Raw genomic sequence first — 23,678 nt, forward strand, 5'->3', positions numbered from 1 at the left:
ACCACTCGAGTTACCGTAACCAAGAGATTCGTGGATTTAATGTTTGCGAGTCACTTGCATGTGAAACCTTTCATCTGCTCTTTTTTTTTTTTGTATTTTTTTTTAAGCTATGAACAAGTTTATGCTTTTATTAACCACAGAATTCAGTTACTTATTTCTAGACATTCACCTCCAAAATGTCTTTAGTGTTTTTGGGGTGCAGTTTGTTTCCTCCTTGCAGCTGGCACAGAGAACAGGAGTTCTGTGCTGCCCAGAGAGGTGTGAGCAGAATTCCAGGTGCCCTTTCCTCCACTTCTGTCCAGTCCAGAACTTTCCAAGCCCCAGCACATCCAGAGGAAAAAAAATGTTTTCCCCCACTAACCCTGACCCTAACTGTAGGGTGTTTATATTTTTATCTGCCAATATTGGATTACCTGAATACCTGTGTAGAGATCCAAGAAGCCAGGTGTGGTGCAGAGGAAGCTGTAGTTGTCAAAGGACAGTGGGGAAAACTGACTTCAGTTGGAGGACTTGCCAAAAATGAATCTCTCAGAAAGTACCCTCACCACCTCCTCTATTAGACTGGTTTGCTTCTAAGCCTGACATTTAAAAAATTATGAAAAAAACCAAATACCCCACCCAAAAGCTGCTTGTGTCTAAGAAGAGCCTCTTTCAGCAGAGAACATATCATGCCCCATTCCCAGAGAGATTTCTGCCCTTCAGAAAAGTCATCACAGGGTTTAAACAGCTCTTTACCTCTTGGGACTTCTGCTGCTCAGAGTGACCCCGAGATGTGTTAGAAAGTCTCTTTTCCCAGCCTGGCTGTTGAAGAAGGAGTCAGAACTCTTCTATTCTCATTCTCAAGGTTGTTTATTGTTTCTTTTCTATAAAATTCTTTTCTCTGGCCTGCTGAGGTCCGCTCAGCAGGACAGACAGAGGCACACTGGTGTTATCTTTTTATACTAAAAACTACACGTACATTATTTACAATTACTTCCCAATACCTGTCATCTATGTTAAACAGCGAGCTTCTACTCTAAACCAGTCCAAAAGGTCCAGCATCACAGCAGAAGATGGAGGCCAAGAAGAAGGAGGAGAAAGGCTGGACACGCCCAGATTCCTCCATCTTGCCTCCTGAACCCCCATTCTAAAAACTCCAAAAAATCAATTTTTTTCACCCCATGACAAACTAATTATTATTCTACTTAGACTTTTGTGGCTTGCAGATCCTCATATAAGGTTGGTAATTTTTCCATGGGTGATAATCAAAGTCACAGGTATCTTGAGATCTCTGAGGCCCCTGGCAGGGTTTGGGCAAGCCAGAGGGATGTCCTGAATTCTGACATTTCCCCACTCAGGTAATTTTCCCCTCTCATCTCTCGCAGGTGAGAAACGCCCCAGCTTCGATGTCAACTACAACTCCAGTTTCCTGTACGAGAAGGAGAGCGAGATGATGCACGGGCGCATGATGGACCAGGCCATCAACAACGCCATCACCTACCTGGGGGCCGAGGCCCTGCGCCCGCTCGTGCAGACGCCGCCAGCGCCCACGGCCGAGATGGTGCCCGTCATCAGCAGCCTGTACCCGCTGCCGCTGCCCCGCGCCGCCGACGTCCCCGGCGTCCCCAACGGCACCGAGCCCGACAAGAGCCACCTCAGGGACAAGAGCCTGTCATCCGACAGGGGCCTCTCCCCCAACAACAGCGGCCACGACTCCACAGACACTGACAGCAACCACGAGGAGAGGCCCAACCCCGCCTTCCACCAGAGCCAGGTGATGGCGGCGGCTCCGGCCCGCAACGGCCTCCAGGCCCTGAAGGATTTCCCGAGGCCCTACGAGATCATCAAGCCTCCGGCCATCTGTCCCCGCGACGCCTTCAAGGTCATCAACAAGGAAGGGGAGGCCATCGGGGTGTACAGGTGCGACCACTGCCGCGTGCTCTTCCTGGATTACGTGATGTTCACCATCCACATGGGCTGCCACGGCTTCCGCGACCCCTTCGAGTGCAACGTCTGCGGCTACCGCAGCCACGACCGCTACGAGTTCTCCTCGCACATAGCCCGGGGAGAGCACAGAGTGGTGCTCAAGTGAAAGGACCTGCTCTTCCAAGGTCAAAGGATGTGTTTGCTGTCAAAGGGGAGGCTTGGTTGGTTAGGGGTTTAATTAGCGTAATGAATTTTTTTTTTTGGAGTATTTTTCTAGGTCAGTTTGAAGTGTGTCACAAGGTGACGCGTTTTTTTAAATTTGTTTTTCTCGATAATTCAGTGTTGTGTAGCATCTCTGCCTGGCTGCTGTGGTGAGTGGGACTGTGGGAAACACCAGGAGCAGAGACTGGTTTTGATATGAACTTTATTTTTGTGAAACTTCAGAACCATTTACGATGTTTTCAATTTTTAACTTGTGTTTGTTTTTATAGAGTTTGCTTTAAGTCAGCACAAAAGGTTTTCATGCCAATTCCCCTGCTCCTTCAGGTGAATAGTCAGAGGTGTGTTGGAGGAGCTTTTCCTAGTTATAATCCCAGTGGCTCATCCCCAAAACAAGGAAAACCAGGGCAGGAAAAGGGAGGGATTATTAATTCCTCTTTAAAGCTTTTCCCCTAAGCCTTAACAAAAGTGTAGCACACTTTCATTTTTCTTACCCCACTGCTGACTTTCTTTAAAGTTACTCAGTGAGAGGAAAATGAGAAATGAGACCTATTTGGGGTTGGGATTTTTTAACAATACATATTTTTGGGATACCCAGTGAGGTCATCCATATGGCCTGGAGGAAATCCCAATTTTCTTTGCTGGAAATTCCTCCTTTCTGACGGCTGCCAAGAACGAGGATGAAGCTGTGCTGGGTGTTGTGCCTCTGTCCCACAGCAGGACGTGTGGCTGTGCCATCATGGGTTGGTCCTGGCTGGTTGTGGACAGGTGAGACCCCAGGCAGGGCTGTGAGAGCCTCACCCACACCAGGACAGCCCTTGGAGATGCAGCTCCACACCCTGAGCAGGTGCCATCCCTTTGAAGTTGGTTTTTACAACAATTCCCTGTGGCCCCACAGCTGTGTTGGTGTCCCTGGGCTGGAGAGGGGTTTGGTAATGGCTTTGCTGAGTGAAGGTTTAATCTTTGCAAAATATTTTTGTATCCTGTAGTTAGGAGTGTTCTGATGGACTTTGTGCATCCCTTGTGTGGTTTGAGAGCTGTGTTGCTTTTGTGTTATTCCCTGGTGACCCATTCACTTCCCTGAGGGAAGGTTGAAGAGATGAGGGTCAAAAAATACTGAAATTCGTCCCTCCCTCTGAATTTTTTGGCCCAATTATTTCCTCTCTGAATTTTAAGGTATAAAATAAGAAATTTCTATTCATGTTTTCCACTGAAGGTGGATTTGGAGAGGGATAAATCAGCCTGCAGTGTGTCTGAGCATCCAGAGTGCTGTGGAAATGCAAATCCAGGATCTGCTACCCCTGGGGTTGAGGAGAACTCTTCTGCTGTTGTGTGTGGAGCTGCAAAGCAGGTTTAGGATGTTTCCCAGGGCTCCATGGTGACAAAGGTGCACGTTGGCCCTCCCCAGGTGACCACCTGTGTCACAGTGTGACCAATGCTCCTCCTGTGAGGGAGGCTGCACTTCCACCAAGGGTCAGCCCCAAGGGCCAAGCTTTGGGTCCAGAAAAGAGAGGGAAAGGGAGTGAGAGATTCCCAGAGAATTCCAGAGGTTCCACTGCTGCCCTGGCATTTCTAAGTCCGACATTTTTAGGACATTGTGGTTGTCTTTATCAATTTCTAATTTTGTGAAGCTTGCTTTTCAATGGCTTAGCTTTTCAAAACCAAAGAGTTGTCAATAAACGAATAAAATATTTAAATAATGATGATGTCCTGACTTGAGGGCAGGCAAGGGCAGGTTCTTAAAGAAATCCACAGAGAGAGACCTCCTGGAGCCATCCAAAAATCTCATTCTCTATAAGAGGATTGGGTAATGGGTTAATTTAAAAATATTAATTGTTCCTTCACACCCCATCATTCATCCCTGTCCCACAGCACTGCTCTGGCTTGGGAGATGGGAATCCCATTGGGCCATGTCTGGATGCTGAGGGGCTGTGTTGGTCCAGGGCAGATCCCTGAGCTTGGAGAAGCTCTGGAAACCACCTTGTCTGGGAAAACAGATGGGAAAACCGGTTCAGAGCCTGATTTATTCTGCTCCTGGCTTGGTTATTTTGGTCTGGAACAGGTTTGGAGCACTCTCCGGTGCCTTGGTGCGTCCATCTCGCTTGGTTCTTCATTTACTTATGAATTACACCCCAAGAGTGGGCAGGGAGGCTCAGGCAAGGAGCTTTTAGCACCAAGAAATGAACCTCTGGTGCTTAAACGGTATTTTTAAGTTTTAAAAATGTCAGTAAATAAATATCCACTCTGCCAGCCATGAAAACAGATGTAGGAGTGACCAGAGCTGGCTGAGGAGTGGGAATGAGCACTGGGGCTGCCTGTAAACCCCACAGGTGTGATGGAATCTGCGTCCCCACAGGGTGCTGTGCCATGGTGGAGGCTGTGCTCAGCAGAACCTGCTACTCAGTAGAGTAACTGACACAGCCAGAGGTGTAAAATAACATCAGCAGCTCCTCTGAAAAATGGAAAATGGTGCTGGAGCCGCTTCTGGCGAGCAGAGGAGCGGTTTAACCCGAGAGCTGTGGGCTGGGGGCAGCTCAGCCCCACGCTGGGGCTCTGGGGTGGGTTCGTGGTTCCCGGGCTGGGTCGGGCAGATGGAAACATCCCGGCAGGGAGGGTGGAGGCTCACACCAACCCCCCGGCCCTTTTAGCACCTGCGGTACCAGGCTGACGTTGTTCGCGCTTCTTTCATTCCCCCCCGACACCTCCTGCCACAAAGAGCTGGACACGCTTGAGAAACAGAAACGAAAAAAAGCCGAGAAGAAAGAAAGAAAGGAAGTCAGAGGATCCTTTTTTTTTCTTTTCCCTTCACTTCCTTCCAGCCCGGGTGCTGCACAAACACTGAGGGGTCTCTCCCCCTGCTGCTGCCGGACATTCTGAGGGCTGGGTGAGACAGAGGGGGCTCGGGGCTTCTCATCCTGCTTTGTCCCTTAATAAGAATTTATTTCATCCAAACCCCCTCAACCTTCTCCTGCCTGGAGCCAAACCCCTTTAAAGTCTTACAGAAACCTTCAGTTGGTGTTGTGACAGCGAGATCCTTATCTGCTGATAGCTGTAATCGTGATAGAGCACAGAGGAACTCGTTTCTCCTGTCCTCGTGTTGAAACACGCTTCGTAATCCACAAAAAAAATCCCAGAAAAACTTCCGGCTGCTGCTCTGCATCCTTGGAGCATCCCGGCCGGCTCCTGCACCCAAAACCCGACGGTGCCGGGGAGGGGACGGGGAGCACTGAGTCACTGCCACCCCCTCTGGGTGTCCCAATTCCCCAGCCCTGCTCTGAGTCACCCTCCCCGCGGCCTTTCCCACCCTCGGCGTGGGTCGCGTTCCTAAATCCGGGGGGCAGGGGGCGAGCAGAGCCAATGTGGGGAAGGGACATTGGAAGTGCCCCCAGCTCTGGCACCCACCGGGACACGGGGCCGTGAGTGTCACCGGGGCGCCAGCACGGGGACAGCAGCTCGGTGTCACGCCTGGTGCCCCCCTCGCTGCGCCGGGAGGGAAGTGAAGGCCCCGGGGAGCCGCCGAACCGGCCCCTCCAGCCCCTCCAGCCGGGTTAAATGTGGCGCCGCATTTGCATGGCAGCGAGTCGGCACCTGGCAGCGAAATCCTCGGGGGATCGAGGACACGGGGAGCGGCTGGCGATTGTCACACGCCGGCGACAGGAAAGTCCCAGCGGACGATTGTTTTTAGAAGAATTTACTTCCAACCCGCAGGGCTGCGGCCCCGGCGGCAGCGCGGGGATGGAGGGGACAGCCCTGGGCTCGAAGCGGTGCTCCGTGGGCATGGAGGATGCTCCAGGGAGGTGGGAGGTGATGCTCCTCAGCCTCAAACATCACCAGGTGTTCCCCAGCTCACCCACAGCAGCTCCTGTCCCCCCTCTCTCTGCCGCGAGCAAGGCTGGGAGCAGAGCTGGGGCTCCCCCCAGTTCCAACCCCATTGCTGCTCCCCGGGGCACTGGGGGACACCGTGGGGCTGGGGGTGTGTGAGGGAGGTCCTGTCCCCTCCCGTCCTCCCTCAGCCCCGTTTCCCACAGCTGTGGCTTTGTGCCGGGGGCCCCCCTTGCTGCTCCCCGGGGCCGGGCAGAGTCACGCCCGCCTCCCCCCCATCCTGCCCCCCAAGCGGAGAAAGTTAGTCAAATCTGCAGAAACCGCAGAGGGGGGAGGCAGCGACACTGTCACCGCTTTGATGTCACCCCTGCACGTCCCACAGGTGCTGCCCTCACCCCGGCGCCACGGTCCCACCGCCGCTGTGCCATTAACTCGTGAGAGAAGAGGGGAGGATAATGCAAAAAGGTTTCCTTCCCCACCTCCATCCTGTCCCCAGGGTCCCGGAGACGCCACGTGCGAGGCACACGGAGCTGCAGCCGCTTCCATCCAGCCCCCACCTGGGGCTGGGGGTCCCTCCAGGGCTCCGGGGGCTGTGCCAGGGAGGGCAGGGGGAGCCAGGAAGGTTTCTGAGCAGCGGGGCTGATTCATGCCGGGCCTCCTGTGGTTTCCCCCTGCTCTCACCTCCCGGTGCTGTCACGCCAAGCACCCACACGCCAGTGCCCAGGGTGAACCCACCCCGTTGTCACCACAGGGAGCTGGAGAGGGGGAGCCCCCATGAGCTTCTGGGCATCCCTGCACCTGCCCTGCACTCATTCTTTGCCTAACGTCTTACCCCCAGCCTGCACCCCAAATGCCCCGCTGTGCCCTCTGAACACACCCCACACCCCTGTCACTCTGCTCTCTGCCCTCCTGCACCCCCTGTGCTGCCCCAGTGCCCCAGACAGGGCTGACACAGAGCCCCCACCATGGGACATTCCCCACCCCACAGCAGCGCCTGGAGGAAGGAGGACACAGCAGCAGGGGTGACAGGGTGAGGTCCCCTGGGTGCCAATGCCATGGCTCAGAGGCCCAGGTGCCCCTGGGGAGCAGGAGGCAGCAGGGGGCAGCTGCCAGCCCTTCCCAGCCCCGTCACGGCCGCTGCACTCCCGCAGGAAGCAGCTCTGCATTGCTCACCCAGCACTGGTTATAAATACCCTCCCATTTTAATGTGGCGGCTATTTCAGGCCGGGAACGGGAAGCGAAACCCTGTGTGGGTCCTGCCCCTTTACCCCCGTGCCCGGGATGGGCTGGGCAGTGCCCAGGAGCCACAAAGGTTTATTTGAAGCCCAGGAGCCGCGCGCCAGCCTTGACCTTCTGAGCCTTCCAGCGGAGCAGGCGGATGGCGCGGAGGCCGAAGCGCAGCACGGCGTCGTACTTGAACACCAGCTGGTAGAAGGCGTCGGTGATGAGGGCGCCGCTGGGGTCGGCGTGTTTGAGGGCGGCCATGGGCGTGTACGCCACGTTGGTCTGGTGCCGGAACGGCGGCCGGGGCGCCTCGATCACCCGCAGGGTGTGCTGCACGTGGGCATGGCATTGTCACCTTCCTGTGCCCACTGCCCCAGCCCACCAGGGCATGGCATTGTCCCCTTCCTGTGCCCACAGCCCACCAGGGCATGGCATTGTCCCCTTCCTGTGCCCCAGCCCACCAGGGCATGGCATTGTCCCCTTCCTGTGCCCACAGCCCACCAGGGCATGAGATTGTCCCCTTCCTGTGCCCCAGCCCCAGCCCACCAGGGCATGGCATTGTCGCCTTTCTGTGCCCACAGCCCCAGCCCAGCAGGCCATGGGATTGCCACCTTCCTGTGCCCCAGCCCACCAGGGCATGGCATTGTCCCCTTCCTGTGCTCCAGCTCCAACCCACCAGGGCATGGCATTGTCACCTTCCTGTGCCAACAGCCCCAGCCCACCAGGGCATGGCATTGTCGCCTTCCTGTGCCCACAGCCCCGCCCAACACCCCTGCCATCCCACCCCTGTCCCCTTTGAACCCTGTCTGCATCCCATCCACATCTGCACCTCTATCCCATCCATATCTGCACCTCCATCCCATCCACATCTGCACCTCCATCAACATCTGCATCTCCATCCCACCTTTATCCCCTTTCAACTCGGTCTGCATCCCATCCACATCTGCGCCTCCATCCTCATTCACATTCCCATGCCTCCTTTCCCATTGTCCTCCTGTTCCCATTCCCATCCCATCTCCTTCTCATTCATTTCCTACCCCCATCCCCAAGCCCTTGCTATCCTATCTCTAATCCATCCCACCTCACCCCATCACCATTCCTATCTCACCCCCAATTCCTTCCCATTCTATCCCTATCTTTATCCTATCCCACTCCATCCCATCCTACCATCCCTTCTCATTCCCATTCCATTTCTGCCCATCTCCATCCTCAGTTCCTTCCCATCTTATTCCCATCCCACCACCATTCCTATTCCCATCCCATCCACATTCCCATCCCACCACCATTCCTATTCCCATCCCATCCACATTCTCATCCATCCCACCACCATTCCTGTTCCCATTCCCAGCAGGCTCAGCCCCATCAGGATGGAGCTGTCTGGGTGTCAGCTGCCCCTCTACTGGCTGGGCATTGCTGTTCCTTGTCAGGGCTAATTAACACCTCTGTCCAGCCCAGCCCCAGCCCACTGGGACCCCCTGCCCGCCTGTCACCTCTGCAATGTCCTCGGGGGTCTGGCCCAGGCTGGTGAAGACATCCCTGGAGTTCCTCAGGTAGAGCTTGGTGAAGATTTCGGCCGTCTCGGGGTCTGTCCGTGAGTAGTCGGCGCGTTCGGCTTCCTCGTACAGCTTGGTCTCGAATTCCGTCATCACCGGCCCTGGCTCCACCAGGCTGATCCTGCCCAGGAATGTGGCACTGGGCACTGGGCACTGGGCACCCCTAGACCCTGCCCCAGGGGCTGCAGGGCCCCCACACTCACGCCACGTTGAAGCGCAGCGCCTGCACCACCAGGCTCTCGCAGAAACCCTCCACGGCGAACTTGGAGGCCGAGTAGATGTCGTTGAAGACAATACCTGCGTGGTTGGGGAGCTCCAGTCAGGGCTGGGTGGGGGCTGGTCCCCCCAGGACACCCCATTTTCCCCTACCCTGCAGGCCCATGATGCTGCTGATGACAACGATGTGGCCCCCGCGGCGCCGCTTCATGTCGGGCAGCACCTCCTTGACCAGGCGGACGAGGCCGAAGAAGTTGGTGTCCATGAGGCTCTGCATGGCTGCCAGGCTCTGGCACTCCAGGGGTCCCGCCATGCCCACCCCGGCGTTGCTGACTGTGGGGCAGGGGGCATCAGTGGGGCGTGCCCTGGGCAGGGGGATCCCACACCCTGGGCATGGGGGTCTCTGATTCATGGGATGTCCTGGCTGTGGAGGGTCCCTGGTGCAGGGTGACCCTGGCATAGAGAGTCACTTGTGCAGGAGGGACCCCTGGCACAGTGCTTGGAGGGTCCCCAGAATGGGATGCCCTGAGTTTGGAGGCACAGGGAATGTCCCAGCACGGAGGGTCCCCAGAGCTCAGAGGGTCCCCAGAATGGGGTGTCCTGACTTTGGAGGGTCCCTGGTGCAGAGAATATCCCAGCAAAGGGGGTCCCTGGTGTGGGTGGTCCCCAATACTTGGAGGGTCCCCAGAATGGGATGCCCTGAGTTTGGAGGGTCCCTGGCACAGGGAATGTCCCAGCACAGGGGGTCCCTGGCACAGTGGGTCCCCTGAGCTCTGAGGACCCCCAGAATGGGGTTTTCTGAGTTTGGAGGGTCCCTGGCACAGGGAATGTCCCAGCACAGAGGGTCCCTGGCACAAGGGGTCCCTGGCACGGACAGTCCCTGGTGCACAGGGTCAGGGCCATGAGGTGTCCCTGGCACGGAGGGTCCCAGCACTGGCAGCACAAATGTCCCTGGCATGGACAAGCTTGGGGTGGGGGGATCACCGGGCTCACGCAGGGCCGGGAATCCCGGGTCTCACCCAGGATATCGATGTGGCGCCCGGGGATGCTGTCGAGGCAGGCACGGATGGAGCTCTCATCGCACACATCGAGCTGTTTGATCTCCAGCGTCCTGCCCAGCGCCGGCCCCGCCGCCGCCGCCAGCGCCGCGCTCCTGCCCGTGTTCCTCATGGTGGCGATGACTGCGGGCACACAGGGCTCAGCCCCCGCTGTGGGCTTTGGGGGGGTCCCCCCGGGGTTTGGGGGGGGTCCCTGCGCCCCGCTCACCTCGGAAGCGGCGCTGTTTGTCCCTGGCCAGCCGCACGGCCAGCGCCAGCCCGATGCCCGAGGAGCAGCCGGTGATCAGCACCGTCTTGGGAGCCATGGCACGGCCTCACCCCCCTCTCCGAGCCCCAGCCCCCCGCTTTTATAGCGGCTGCCCCCCCCCCCAAATCCCAGCCCTTAATCCCCCCTGGATAATCGGCCCTGCCGGGGATTTGCGGCGTGGCTGAGCCGCACGTGGTGCCCCGGAGCACAGAGCGGCCTTTGTGTGGCACCCTGGGGACACAGCGGGACATGGGGACACTGCCAGGCGTGGGAGATGGGGACGCTGCCAGCCGTGTGCCACCGGGGAACGCAAGGAAGGAGGCAGGAGCTCTGCAAAAATAACTTTTATTATTTATCACTGGTATAAAACACGTCCCATTCAACTGGCCTCGTGGAGACGTGGGGGACACGGTGATGGGTGCCCCCCTCACCCCCACAGCCCGGGACCCCAAAACCCGCCCTGGTGTGGGGGCAAGGAGTGCCAGGCTCCGGCAGGGGCACTCGGGGCTGGTGCTGCAGGGCAGGGGGGAGAAAGTGCTTGAGTGTGGGGTCCTGCTGTGGGCTGTGCTGAGCTGTGCCATGCTGGCAGTGCCAGGCTGTGCCAAACCATCCTGGTGGTGCTGGGCTGAGCCATGCTGGTGGTGCCAGGCTGTGCCAAACCATCCTGGTGGTGCTGGGCTGTGCCAAACCATCCTAGTGGTGCTGGGCTGAGCCATGCTGGCAATGCCAGGCTGTGCCAAACCACCCAACCATGCCAGACTGTGCCATGCTGGTGGTGCTGTGCTGAGCTGTGCCATGCTGGCAGTGTCAGGCTGTGCCAAACCACACAACCATGCCAGACCATGCCAAACTGTGCCTTGCTAGTGGTGCTGGGCTGTGCCAAACCATCCCACTGGTGCCAAGCTGTGCCAGCAGTGCCATGTCATTGGTGCCCAGCTGTGCCAAATTGCGCTGGTGATGCTGGACTCTGCCAAGCCATGCCATGCCATATCAGCAGGGCCAGGCTGTGCCAGCTGTGCCATGTCATTGGTGCCCAGCTGTGCCAATCTCTGCTGGTGGTGCTGTGCCAAGCCATGCCATATCAGCAGGGCCAATCTGTGCCAAACAACCCCAGCAGTGCCAGGCTGTGCCAGGCTGTTCTGTGCCGGGCTGTGCCGAGCCGTGCTACGAGACTGAACCAGCAGCGCCAGCCTGTGCCAAACCACGCTGGCAGTGCCAGGCCGAGCCCAACCCTGCCGTGCTGGTGGTGCCAGGCTGTGCCAACCCCCCAGGGGCTCAGAGGGCCACGCAGGTGCAGTAGTGGCGCAGCTTGCAGGGCAGGATGCCGCGGTTGATCTGGTGGAACTCCACCAGCTGGATCAGGTCGGCGAAGCGCGTCTGCCCGTCGTCCATGGTGAAGTAAAGCCGCCCCTCCTCCTCGCTCTGCCAGGGGGGGGCTGCAGGTCAGGACCCCCGTGCCCGGCCCCCCCGGGCCCCCCCAGCCCCAGGCTGGCACTCACCGGCAGGATGAGGTAGTGCTTGATGCGCTGCAGGTGGCACAGGGACAGCACGAAGCCCTTGGGGTTCCGCTGGCTCTCCCGCACCAGGAACACCCTGCGAGGCACAGAGGTGCCACTCATGGCTGGGCACAGGTCCCTTGTGCCCTCCCAGTGTCCCCTCTGCCCTCCCAGTGTCCCCTCTGCCCTCCCAGTGTCCCCTCTGCCCTCCCAGTGTCACCTCTGCCCCACCAGTGTCCCCTCTGTCCCCCCAGTGTCACCTCTGCCCTCCCAGTGTCCCCTCTGCCTTCCCAGTGTCCCCTCTGCCCTCCCAGTGTCACCCATTGCTGCCACATTTCACAGAGAAAAGCAAGGCACTATTCTTAAGGATTTCTGAGATTCACATTCTCTGAACATCACAGAAAGGGAAAACACAATTCTTATCTTACTTGCTGCGCCAAAGTAGAATGCAATATGGAAAATATTCACCCAAAGTGAGGATTTTTTGTTTCCTTGGCCTGTCAGGGCCAGGTGTGTGTGTGTGTGTGTCAGGATTGTCACTGACAGTCACAAGATTCTGTGCAGTGTGTGCAGAGTGAGTGCTTGGCAGATTCAGTTCAGATGAAAAGTATATAATATAGTATAATAAAGTAATTAATTAAACTTCTGATATCCATGGAGTCAGATGAATCATTCTCTCACCTTCATTGGAGTCACCTTTGATTTGCAATAAAAGGGGTCCCACAAACCCCCTGTGAAATCCTGGAGTAGCCCAGCACCCCCTGGCACCCCTGGGAGTCTCTGTGCCCCCCAAACCCTGCAACAACCTGGGACCACTCACCCTCACCCCCACTTATATCCCATAACCCCCGTGCTCCTGAACCTCCCTGGAGTTCCCTGTGCCCCCCAGGGACCCCAAACCCCCCAAACCCAAGGGGGTTCCATACCCATCCACCAAGCCCTGGCGGCCGATGAGCTGCTGGGTGTCCTCCCTGGAGATCCTGCCGTGGAACCAGGGCTGGGTGCGGTGGATGGCTGTGGGGACAGGGGTGTCACACTCGGGGGGACCCCCTGGAGGAGGCAGGGACCCCCCCAAAGCGGGCAGTGAGCCCGGCTCTCACCGGCGCTGAGCGGGGAGCTGTGGCAGGCGGCGGGCAGGCTGTAGCGGTGCGTCGTCTTCTTCTGGGCACACAAGGACACCAGGGGACGTCGGGGTGGGCTCAGGGGGGCTCCCCCCGACTCCCCAGCACCCCCACTCACCCTCCAGGCCTGGGCCTCCTCCAGGGCCACGCTCAGCACCTCGTTAGGGTTCTCAATCACCCGGCCCGTGCAGCCCGAGAAGTCCATGGCCACCAGGGCGTTGTCCGAGACGCTGCGCTGTGGGGACAGGGGGGTCACCAGAGGGGGTCAGGGGCTGTGGGGGACAGAGGACACTCACCAGGGGCTGTGGGGAGCACTCACAAGAGGGTGTGGGGGACAGGGGACACTCACCATGGGGACAGGGGACACTCACCAGGAGGGTAGGGGACAGGGGACACTCACATGGGGCTGTAGGGGGACAGGGGACACTCACCAGGGGCTGCTGGGGGACAGGGGACACTCAGCAGGGGGACAGGGGACACTCACCAGGGGGACAGGGGACAGGGGACACTCACCAGGGGCTGCAAGGGACACTCACCATGGGGACAGGGACACTCATCAGGGACATGGCACACAGGGGACACTCACCAGGGGGACAGGGGACACTCACCATGGGGACAGGGGACACTCAGCAGGGGGACAGGGGACACTCACCAGGGGCTGCAAGGGACACTCACATGGGGCTGTAGGGGGACAGGGACACTCAGCAGGGCTGTAGGGGACAGGGGACACTCACCAGGAGGGTAGGGGACAGGGGACACTCACCATGGGGACAGGGACACTCACCAGGGGGACAGGGGACACTCACCAGGGGCGTGGGGCCGATCCAGGGCGGTTGGCTCAGCCGTGCCTGTGCTTGCTGGTAGTTTCTGTAGAGCTGCATCCCGTACTGGGGGGAACAGCTCTGTCAGCTGGGGGGGCCCTGCTGTGGGGTGGGAGAGCACCCAGGGACACCCAGGGGCACCCAGGGACACCCAGGGACCTCCAGGGACACCCAGGGGCACCCAGGGACACCCAGGGACACCCAGGGACCTCCAGGGACACCCAAGGACCTCCAGGGACACCCAGGGGCACCCAGGGACACCCAGAGAGCACCCAGGGGCACCCAGGGACACCCAGGGACCTCCAGGGACCTCCAGGGACACCCAGGGGCACCCAGGGACACCCAGGGACCTCCAGGGACACCGAGGGACACCCAGGGGCACCCAGGGACACCCAGGGACACCCAGGGACACCCAGGGGCACCCAGGGACCTCCAGGGACACCCAGGGGCACCCAGGGGCACCCAGGGACACCCAGGGAGCACCCAGGGACACCCAGGGGCACCCAGGGACCTCCAGGGACCTCCAGGGACACCCAGGGACACCCAGGGGCACCCAGACACACAGGGGCCTCCAGGGACACCCAGGGACACCCAGGGACACCCAGGGACACCCAGGGACACCCAGGGGCACCCAGGGACACCCAGGGACACCCAGGGACACCCAGGGAACACCCAGGGACACCCAGGGGCACCCAGGGGCACCCAGTGCAGGGGCTGGGAGCTCTGCACCCACTCCATGTGGGCACAGGGACACCCACCCTGAAACATTTGCACTGGCATCCCCCCAGCATCCTTCTAGAACCATCCACATTCCCCCCTTGCAGCTCTCCAGTATCCCCCAAGCATTCCCCCATCACTGTCAGATTAATCCCTTTTCTGACCCGGAGATGGGGCAACTGAGGGGTGTTTTAAAAACTTTTATTCTATTTTCAGTCTCGTGTGAAGGGTGAGGCAACACAGATGTTATAATTCACACCATCACAATCAGGAGCCAATTATTTCCTAATTACAATACACTATAAGTGTTTTTTGGGATGTCCTGAGTTTGGAAGGTTTTGCCACACCATGCTGTAATTGCCTTAAAGCCAATTATCTAAAATTACCCCTTGTGGCTCCTACTGCAATGAATCTTTCATAGTTCTATTTCTCTAAAGTATCAGGTCTCATTTGCAAGGCCACCTTTTGAAATTTTTTCCCTAGTTCTTTTTCTGTCTGTCCTATTCCATGGCATTCTGTGTTTCGAAATTTTGAATTTTTTTTTCTGTCTGTCGTATTCCATGGCATTCTAAGTTTTGAAATTTTGATATTTTTTTCCCCTAGTTCTTTTTCTGTCTGTCTTATTCCATGGCATGCTAAGTTTTGAGATTTTGAATTTTTTTTCCTAGTTCTTTTTCTGCCTGCCCTATTCCATGGCTTTCTAAGTTTTGATTTTTTTTTTCCTAGTTCTTTGTCTATCTGCCCTATTCCATGGCTTTCTAAGTTTTGATATTTTTTTCCCCTAGTTCTTTTTTCTGTCTGTCTTATTCCATGGCATGCTAAGTTTTGAGATTTTGAATTTTTTTCCTAGTTCTTTTTTTGCCTGTCCTATTCCATGGCTTTCTAAGTTTTGATTTTTTTTTTCCTAGTTCTTTGTCTATCTGCCCTATTCCATGGCTTTCTAAGTTTTGATTTTTTTTTTTCCTAGTTCTTTGTCTATCTGCCCTATTCCATGGCATGCTAAGTTTTGAAATTTTAAAATATTTTTCGTAGTTCTTTTTCTCTCTATCCTATTCCAAGTTAGCATTTCTCATCTCCGTGTTTGCACACTGTGTGAGCTTTCTCCCACATCCCCACCCCGATATTCCTCCAGATTGTCCCCAAAATCCCTCCAGCGCCCCTCTGGCACCATCCCGGCTGGCAGGGGACTGGAGCTCACCTTGAAGAGGCGAAACGCGGCCATCCAGCAGCTGCGGCTCTGCTCGTCCTCGCTGCAGAGCAGCTTCAGAGCCTTCACTCCGCCCCGAACCTTGTGGGGCTGCGGGAAAGCGGAGCCGTCACGGGGCGGCCCCGGGTGGCTCCGAGGAGGGGACAGGGACAGGGACAGGGACAGGGACAGGGACATCCCCACCTGGGACACTGCTCACAGCGGTCCCAGGGTGAGGGGAGAGACGAGGGTCTGACTCCGTGTTTCAGAAGGTTTTGATATATATGATATTATATATTATATGTATGATATTAAAACTATATTATAGTTTTAATGATGTATATTATGATATATATTATATTAAACTATATATAATGTATAATGTCTATTATATAATATATAATTTTAAATATATAATATATAATATATAATATATAATATATAATATATAATATATAATATATAATATATAATATATAATATATAATATATAATATATAATATATAATATATAATATATAATATATAATATATAATATGTAATATGTAATATGTAATATGTAATATGTAATATATATATTTTAATATGCAGTATATAATATATAACATACATTATATATTATACATTATATATAATATATAATATATTACATATTATATATTACATATTATATATATTATACATTATATATTATATATTATATATTATAATATGAGTATATAATTATGTATTATTATATATCTTATCTATAATATTTATCATACATTATATATGTTATATACACGATCTATATTATATTAAACTATATATATGATATATATAATCTTAAAACTATACTAAAGGAATAGTTTTAATTATATGTATTAGGATATATATCTGTATATATATATCTATATATATATATATATATATAAATATAATTACAACTAAAGGGATAGTTTTAATGATTTATTATATATATTCTATTAAAACTACACTAAAGGAGTAGTTTTAATGATATAGATTAGGATATATATCTGTATATGTATATATAATAATATATATCATCAAAACGAAAGGAATAGTTTTAATGACAAATATTAGGATATATATGATATTAAAACTATACTAAAGGAATAGTTTTAATGATATATATTAGGATATATATGATATTAAAACTATACTCAAGGAATAGTTTTAATGATATATATTAGGATATATATGATATTAAAACTATACTAAAGGAATAGAAGAAAGGATTTCATCAGAAGGCTGGCTAAGAATAGAAAAAGAAATAATGATAACAAAGGTTTGTGGCTCGGACAGAGAGTCTGAGCCATTAATTAGAAACAACCACATGAGACCAATCACAAATCTATCTGTTGCATTCCACAGCAGCAGATAATCAATGTTTACATTTTATTCCTGAAGCCTCTCAGCTTCTCAAGAGGAAAAATCCTAAGGAAAGGATTTTCCATCAAAGATTTCTGTGACACCCACCTTGATGCAGAAGCCGAACTCGGTGGGAGTCCCGTAGAGCTTCTTGCCCTGCGTCACGTAGTAGATGTTGGACTCGGTGAGGTCAGCGAAGTACTGGAGGTGCCGGGGGTCCTGGGGGGTTTGGGGTGTCAGAGCTGGCCTTGCTGCACCCCCTGGCCATGCCCCCCTTCCCCAGGACCCCCAGGCCTCACCTTGGAGGTGCCCTTGGTGGAGTAGTAGAGCCCCGAGCGGCGCAGGGAGAAGTGGAAACGCTTCCAGACCTTGCGCCCGGCCTCCCGCAGGTGCAGGAAACCCTGGACCTCAGGGCAGCTCCCAGAGTTGAGGAAATTCTGGGGGGACACGAGGGCTGAGGGGCACAGCGGGGTCCCCAGGGCACGGCAGGGTGCCCAGGGCACGGCTGGGCACGGTGCCCCCGTACCTGGATGAGCTCGGAGTGCGCCATGCTCTTGTTGGCCTCCAGGCAGCTGGACACCATCACCTCGGGGAACAGCAGCTGCTGGGGGACACAGGCTCAGCAGAGACCCCTCAGGGTGCCCAAAGGGGGGGTCCAGGGGGTGCCCACCTACCGTGCTGCTCTTGAAGAGCTCGTACTTGGCGAAGTTCTTGCGGAACACAAAGCGGCTGTCGGCGCCCGGGGCCCAGGAGCTCTGCACCTCCACCACAGACTCGTGGTCCTCCAGGCAGCGCTCTGGGGGGGACAGGGGGGTGGTGGGGGGTCCCACGGGGTCAGCAGGGTGGTGGGGGGGTCCCATGGGGTCAGCAGGGTGGTGGGGGGTCCCAAGGATTAAACCCTTTTCTGATCCAGAGATGGGGTAACTCAGTGGTGTTTTAAAAGCTTTGATTCTCTTTTCAATCTCACGTGAAGGGTGAGATGTTATCATTCACGCCATCACAATCAGCAGCCAATTATTTCCTAATTACAATACATTATAAGTGTTTTTTTGGCCTGTCAGCTTTTGTCACACCATGCTGTAAATGCCTTAAAGCCAATCATCTAAAATTACCCCTCGTGGCTCCTACTGCAATGCATCCTTCACAGTTCTATTTCTCCAAAGTATCCAGTCTTATTTGCAAGGCCACCTTTTGAAACTTTTTTCCTAGCTCTATTTTCCCCCAGCAATCTCTGTACTATTCCATGGCATTTCTAAGTCATTTCTGAGTGTCCCCAGGTGTCACAGACACATTTTATGAAAAATCCTTTCCTTAGGATTTTTTCTCCTGAGAAGCTGAGAGGCCTCAGGAACAAAATGTAAACAATGGTTATCTGCTGCTGTGGAATGCAACAGGTGCATCTGTGATTGGCCCATGTTGGTTGTTTTAATTAATGGCAAATCACAGTCAACTGGCTTGGACTCTCTGGTCAGTCACAAGATTTTATTGTTTTTCCTTTTCCTTTTCCTTTTCCTTTTCCTTTTCCCTTTCCTTTTCCCTTTCCTTTTCCCTTTCCTTTCCCCTTTCCTTTTCCCTTTCCTTTCCTTTCCTTTCCTTTCCTTTCCTTTTCCTTTCCTTTCCTTTCCTTCCTTTCCTTTCCTTTCCTTTCCTTTCCTTTCCTTCCTTCCTTTCCTTTCCTTTCCTTCCTTTCCTTTCCTTTCCTTCCTTTCTTCCTCTCTTCCTCTCCTTTCCTTTCCTTTCCTTTCCTTCCCCTTCCCCTTCCCCTTCCGATGAATCCCTTCTCTATTCTTACACTGAGTATTCCATTCTCTATTCTTAGTATAGCTTCAATATAACATTTTCTCTTTATATAACATATATATCACAAAATAATAAATCAGCCTTCTGACAGAGTCAAGATTCTCATCTCTCCCCTCCTCCTGGGAGCCCTGAGATCTCCACCACCGCCAGGGCTGCTCACCCAGGGCCAGGTGCTGGTGCAGCTCCACCAGGGCCCAGCTGTGGTCGTGCAGCGCCCGCGTCCTGCGCACCAGGGTCTCGCAGAGCTGCCGCGCCGTGGTGCCCGCCGAGGCCTCCAGGGAGCGGCAGGCGCCGTCCTCCCCGAACACCTTCACCACCTGCGAGGGGGCACAGGGGCTGTCAGGGACCCCCGGCACCAGGGGAGCACAGGTGGGATTGTCCCACCCCACCTCCTGCTCTCCAGATCGTGTGGGAGGTGGTTCCTGTCACAGGGATGGGATCCCCCCTCTCCAAAGTCTTGATTCATTTGGGAGATGGCTCCTTCCCCAGGGTTGAGGTCCCTTTTTTCAGCCCCTTGACTTATTTGGGAGAAGGTTCCTGTCCCAGGGATGGAATCCCTCCTTCCCAGAGCCTTGATTCATGTGGGAGATGAAGGTTGAGGTCCCTTTGATTCATTTGAGAGGTGGTTCCTGTCCCAAGGATGGGATCCCTCCTTCCCAGCCTATTGACTTATTTGGGAGGTGGTCCCAGGGATGGGATCCCTCCTTCCCAGCCCCTTGACTTATTTGGGAGGTGGTTCCTGTCCCAAGGATGGGATCCTTCCATCCCATGCCCTTAATTCATGTGGAAGGTGGTTCCTGTCCCAGGAATGGACTCCCTGCTTTGGAATCCCTGCTTCCCAGAGCCTTGACTTATTTGGGAGGTGGTCCCAGGGATGTAATTCCTCCTTCCCAGAGCCTTGATTCATGTGGGAGATGAAGGTTGAGGTCCCCATTTCCAGCCCTTTGATTCATTTGAGAGGTGGTTCCTGTCCCAAGGATGGGATCCCCCCTTCCCAGCCCCTTGACTTATTTGGGAGGTGGTCCCAGGGATGGAATCCCTCCTTTCCAGATCCTTGACTCTTGCAGGAGGTGGTTCCTGTCCTAGGGATGGGATCCCTTCTTCCCAGAGCCTGAATTCATTTGGGATGTGGCTCCTTCCCCAGAGTTGAGGTCCCCCTTTCCAGCCCCTCGACCCCCAGGCTCAGGAGGATGGGACCTCTCTAGAGTGGCCCTTCTCCAAAGGCTGGGACCCCTCCCCAGACCCTCACATGGGAGGAGGTTCCTGCCCCAGAGCTGAGACCCTCCCGTCTCCCCAGCCCCCTGATTCCCACCTCACCTGGGGGGTGCCCCAAGAACCCCCTCCCCAGCCCCTGCAGGGGTCCCAGCCCCCTTTCCCATCCCCCCTGCCCATCCCCATCCCCTGACTCACATGGGAGGTGCCCTCTCGGGGGGGTCCCTGTCCCAGGGTGGGGCTGCTCAGGATGGGGGAGTTGGAGGGGCTGCACAGCTCGGGGAAGGGGTTGGGGATGCTGGGCAGCGACGACGCCCGCGGCTCCTCCTGTGGCGGCTGCCGGCTGCGGGAAGGGGTGGAGGGTGAGCTCTGCACCCCCTGTGACCCCCCCTGAACCCCCTGAACCCCCCCAGGCCTCACCCACCTGCTGCCGTGGATGAAGAGGGGCTGGGAGCGCCGGAGCTCGCCCCCATCGCGCTCTGCAGGACCCCCCTCCTGCTCGGGGGGCTCCCAGAGGCCGCTCTGCTGAGCCCCCCCCTCCATGGCATCATCTGTGGGGGCAGAGAGGGGGTCTGGCAGCCATGAGCACATCTGGGGGGTCGTGGCCAGGTGTGGGCAGCCCCCAGGTGGGCTCCTGGCACCCACCCAGGGGTGTTTCCCTGCCCAGCCACGCAGGAGCCCAGCCCTGGGTGGGATTTGGGACACCAAGGGGGTGTCCCTGTCCCCCCGGTGCTGTGGGGGTGCTGGGGGCTGGAGCACAGCCCTGATGGTGAGCACAGCCCCTGGTGAGACCCCCAGAATGCCCTCACAGCAACGAGGGGCTGGGAGAGCTGGGAGGTGCTGGGCTGGGCTTTGCCAGGCTGAGCTTTACCAGGTCAAGCTTTACCAGGCTGAGCTTTGCCAGGCTGGGCTGTGCCAGGCCAAGCTTTGCCAGGCTGGGCTTTGCCAGGCTCTTTGCAAGACGGAGCTTTGCCAGGCTCTTTACCAGGCTGGGCTGTGCCAGGCTGAACTTTGCCAGGCTGGGCTTTGCCAGGCTGAGCTTTACCAGGCTGGGCTTTGCCAGGCTGGGCTGTGCCAGGCTGAGCTTTCCAGGCCGAGCTGTGCCAGGCTGAGCTTTGCCAGGCTGGGCTTTGCCAGGCTGAGCTTTACCAGGCAGAGCCGTGCCAGGCTGAGCTTTACCAGGCCGAGCTTTACCAGGTTGAGCCGTGCCAGGCCAAGCTGTGCCAGGTTCAGCTTTACCAAGCTGAGCTTTACCAGGCCGAGCCATGCCAGGCCAAGCCGTGCCAGGCCGAGCCGTGCCAGGCCGAGCCGTGCCGGCGCCGAGCAGAGCAGGAAGCCGAGCGTGGCGGCGGCGGCGGCTCAGCCCCAAACTCCCCTCGGGTCCGGCCAAACCGGTCCCGCAGCCGCTCCCAGCTCCAGCTCACCGCGCTGGCATCCGGGCCCCGGAGCCGGGGGCGAGGGAGCCGCCGTGGGAACGGCCGCCAGCCCCCGCCGTGTCCCCACCCACGCCCGGTGCCACCCGTGCCACCCGGGCACCGGCCCCGGCCCCGGGATGTGGCCCCGGGGTGTCCCGCGGCCCCCCCAGCACGTGGCACACGGAGCACACACGTGGCACCCACGGTGGCATCGGCGGTGGCACTCAGTGGCACTCACGGTGGCACTTGTGGCCGCGGGACACGGCGTTAATCATTGCCCGCTGCCCGTCCCTGCTGCCACCTCTCGGGGTCCAAGTCCATGCTTGGCAGGGCTGATGTCACCCCTGTGCCATCCCTGTGTCCCTGCCGTGTCCCTGTCCCCATCCCTCTGCTCCATCCCTGCTCCCGGTGTCCCCTCCCTGGCAGTGCCCGGGGTGATTTGGGGACACGGGGACAGCCAGGGGACACAGCAGGGGACACACAGAGGGGAGGATGTGACAGACAGGGCCCTGGCAGCGGGGACACCACCCTGGCACCACCCCCGTGGTGGCCTCAGGTCACCCTGGGTGTGAACCCCGGGCTGGTGGCAGTGGCAGGGTGGGGACACTCGGGGTGAGACAAACAGGGGACGCGGGGCTTTGGACATAAGGACAGGGACATTGGGGTTATGAGGAGGGGGGCTGGAGGGGCTCAGGAGCACCAGGATGGGTGTGGGACAAGCAGGGGACACAGGGGACATCAGGGTATGGGGTGGAGGACTGGAGGGGCCCAGGGGACAAAAAGGGGACACAGGGGACATCAGGGTTGTGGGGTTATGGACTGGAGGGGCTCAGGAGCACCGGGATGGGTGTGGGACAAACAGGAGACACCGGGAGGGACTGGAGGGGGTCAGGAGCATCAGGGGACAATCAGGGGACACAGGGGATATCAGGGTATGGGGAGGGGGACTGGAGGGGCTCAGGAGCACCGGGATGGGCCCCAGGGCCACCAAGGCTATGGAGCAGAGAGTCCAGGGCCACCAGATTGAGGGTCCCAGAGCAACAGGGATGAGGGACAGGATCCCAGAGCCACCAGGGCTGAGGAATGGAATCAAAGGGACACCAAGACAAGGGACAGGATCCCAGGGCCATCAGAGTGAGGGACAGGATTGCAGGGCCACCATGGTGAGGGGATGGGATTCCAGAGCCACCAGGACCCAGGGACAGGATCCTAAAGCCACCAGGGCTGAGGGACAGGTTCCCAGAGCCACTAGGGCTGAGGAATGGAGTCACAGGGCCACCAGGACGAAGGGATGGGATTCTAGGGCCACCAAGGTGAGGGAATGGGATCCTAAAGCCACCAGGGCTGAGGGACAGGATCCCAGCGCCAGCAGGACAAGAGGGTGGGATTCCAGGGACAGGAGGGTGAGGGGACAGGATCCCAGGGCCACCAGGGTGAGGGGATGGGATCCCAAAGCCGCCAGGACCCAGGAACAGGATCCCAGAGCCAGCAGGGTGAGGGGATGGGATCCCAAAGCCACCAGGACAAGGGACAGCGTGCCGGGACCACCAGGATGAAGAACAGGACCCCAGCTGTGGGTGGGGGTCTCGAGTTTGGGGGTGCAGAGCTCCCCAGGGCACAGAGCAGGCACGGCGGGACGGCGGAGGAGGAGGAAGAGCCGGGAGGAAGGCGGGAAGGAGCGAGGGGAGGCTGCGGGCTCAGCCAGAGCTGCGGGGCCGTTCCCGACGGGACAGAACCAACACCCCGGGATGAGCAGCGATCCCCCCCCAGCTCCGGGAGCCCCCGGGAGCCCCCGGAACCGGCCCCGCTCGTACCTGCAGCTCCCGCCGCGTCCCGGCCCCGGCCCCGTCCCGCCGGACCAGGGATTCCTGTTCTGCCCGCCTTTATCTACCTGCAGCAGCTCCCGCCCCCGCCTGCCAGCGCCGCCCTGCCCCGGTACCGGCCCCCACCGGCACCCACAGGGCCCCCCAGCACCCCCAAACCCCTGAGGGGGGGGCCAGAGAGACCCCGGCACAACCCCCCCCAAAACCCCCCTGAGGTGGTGATGGGGAGTTTCCCACAATGCACCGGGCGTGGGGGGACACGGGGACACCTCGGGGTGACCTGGGGGTGCAGATGCCACTGAGCCCCAGCCGATTCCCCTATAACCTCCCAATTCTTCTAGAACCCTTTCCTCAGCCCCCCAATTCCTTTATAACCCCCCAATTCCCCTCTAACCCTTTCCTCAGCCCCCCAATTCCCTTATAACCCCCCAATTCCTTTATAACTCCCCAATTCCTTTATAACCCCCCAAT

The 23,678-nt window shown here is 56.6% G+C and overlaps 3 protein-coding genes across 6 annotated transcripts in view; 1 reads left to right on the forward strand and 2 right to left on the reverse strand.

The window, feature by feature from the left end:
* IKZF3 (IKAROS family zinc finger 3) overlaps positions 1–3,795 on the forward strand; it is a 35,514-nt gene extending 31,719 nt beyond the window's left edge. For all 4 annotated transcript variants that reach the window (XM_064733851.1, XM_064733852.1, XM_064733853.1 and 1 more), the window contains one exon: positions 1,365–3,795. In XM_064733851.1, coding sequence (XP_064589921.1) covers positions 1,365–2,071 — 707 coding nt within the window. In that variant the 3' untranslated portion in view covers positions 2,072–3,795. The remainder of the gene's footprint in view (positions 1–1,364) is intronic.
* Positions 3,796–7,027: 3,232 nt separating this feature from the next.
* On the reverse strand, positions 7,028–10,304 carry RDH8 (retinol dehydrogenase 8). Its single transcript, XM_064733799.1, has 6 exons — positions 10,206–10,304; positions 9,959–10,120; positions 9,093–9,272; positions 8,927–9,020; positions 8,661–8,844; positions 7,028–7,500 (listed from the first exon to the last, which is right to left on the reverse strand). The coding sequence occupies exons 1-6, from the start codon at positions 10,300–10,302 to the stop codon at positions 7,261–7,263; spliced, it is 957 nt and encodes a 318-aa protein (XP_064589869.1). The 5' UTR covers positions 10,303–10,304; the 3' UTR covers positions 7,028–7,260.
* Positions 10,305–10,573: 269 nt separating this feature from the next.
* GRB7 (growth factor receptor bound protein 7) lies at positions 10,574–20,520 on the reverse strand. Its single transcript, XM_064733559.1, has 14 exons — positions 20,394–20,520; positions 20,168–20,312; positions 18,918–19,074; positions 17,632–17,753; positions 17,484–17,561; positions 17,257–17,394; positions 17,066–17,176; positions 15,598–15,696; positions 13,668–13,748; positions 12,980–13,096; positions 12,841–12,901; positions 12,667–12,754; positions 11,744–11,837; positions 10,574–11,666 (listed from the first exon to the last, which is right to left on the reverse strand). The coding sequence occupies exons 1-14, from the start codon at positions 20,510–20,512 to the stop codon at positions 11,520–11,522; spliced, it is 1,557 nt and encodes a 518-aa protein (XP_064589629.1). The 5' UTR covers positions 20,513–20,520; the 3' UTR covers positions 10,574–11,519.
* Positions 20,521–23,678: the final 3,158 nt, after the last annotated feature.

This window comes from Zonotrichia leucophrys, chromosome 27 (assembly GCF_028769735.1).
Source record: "Zonotrichia leucophrys gambelii isolate GWCS_2022_RI chromosome 27, RI_Zleu_2.0, whole genome shotgun sequence".
Taxonomy (NCBI): Eukaryota; Metazoa; Chordata; class Aves; order Passeriformes; family Passerellidae; genus Zonotrichia; species Zonotrichia leucophrys.

Bases quoted from the DNA above. Each gene is read 5' to 3' on its own strand.
- GRB7 (XM_064733559.1), bottom strand. From the start codon at position 20,512: ATGGAGGGGGGGGCTCAGCAGAGCGGCCTCTGGGAGCCCCCCGAGCAG. The intron at 19,075-20,167 runs GTGAGTCAGGGG...GCCCCCTCGCAG, and splicing joins CCCGAGAGGGCACCTCCCAT to GTGGTGAAGGTGTTCGGGGA. The intron at 13,097-13,667 runs GTGAGTGTCCCC...CTGTCCCCACAG, and splicing joins GGATCGGCCCCACGCCCCTG to CGCAGCGTCTCGGACAACGC.
- RDH8 (XM_064733799.1), bottom strand. From the start codon at position 10,302: ATGGCTCCCAAGACGGTGCTGATCACCGGCTGCTCCTCGGGCATCGGG. The intron at 9,273-9,958 runs GTGAGACCCGGG...CCTGCCCCACAG, and splicing joins GCGCCACATCGATATCCTGG to TCAGCAACGCCGGGGTGGGC. The intron at 9,021-9,092 runs GTAGGGGAAAAT...CCAACCACGCAG, and splicing joins CAGCATCATGGGCCTGCAGG to GTATTGTCTTCAACGACATC.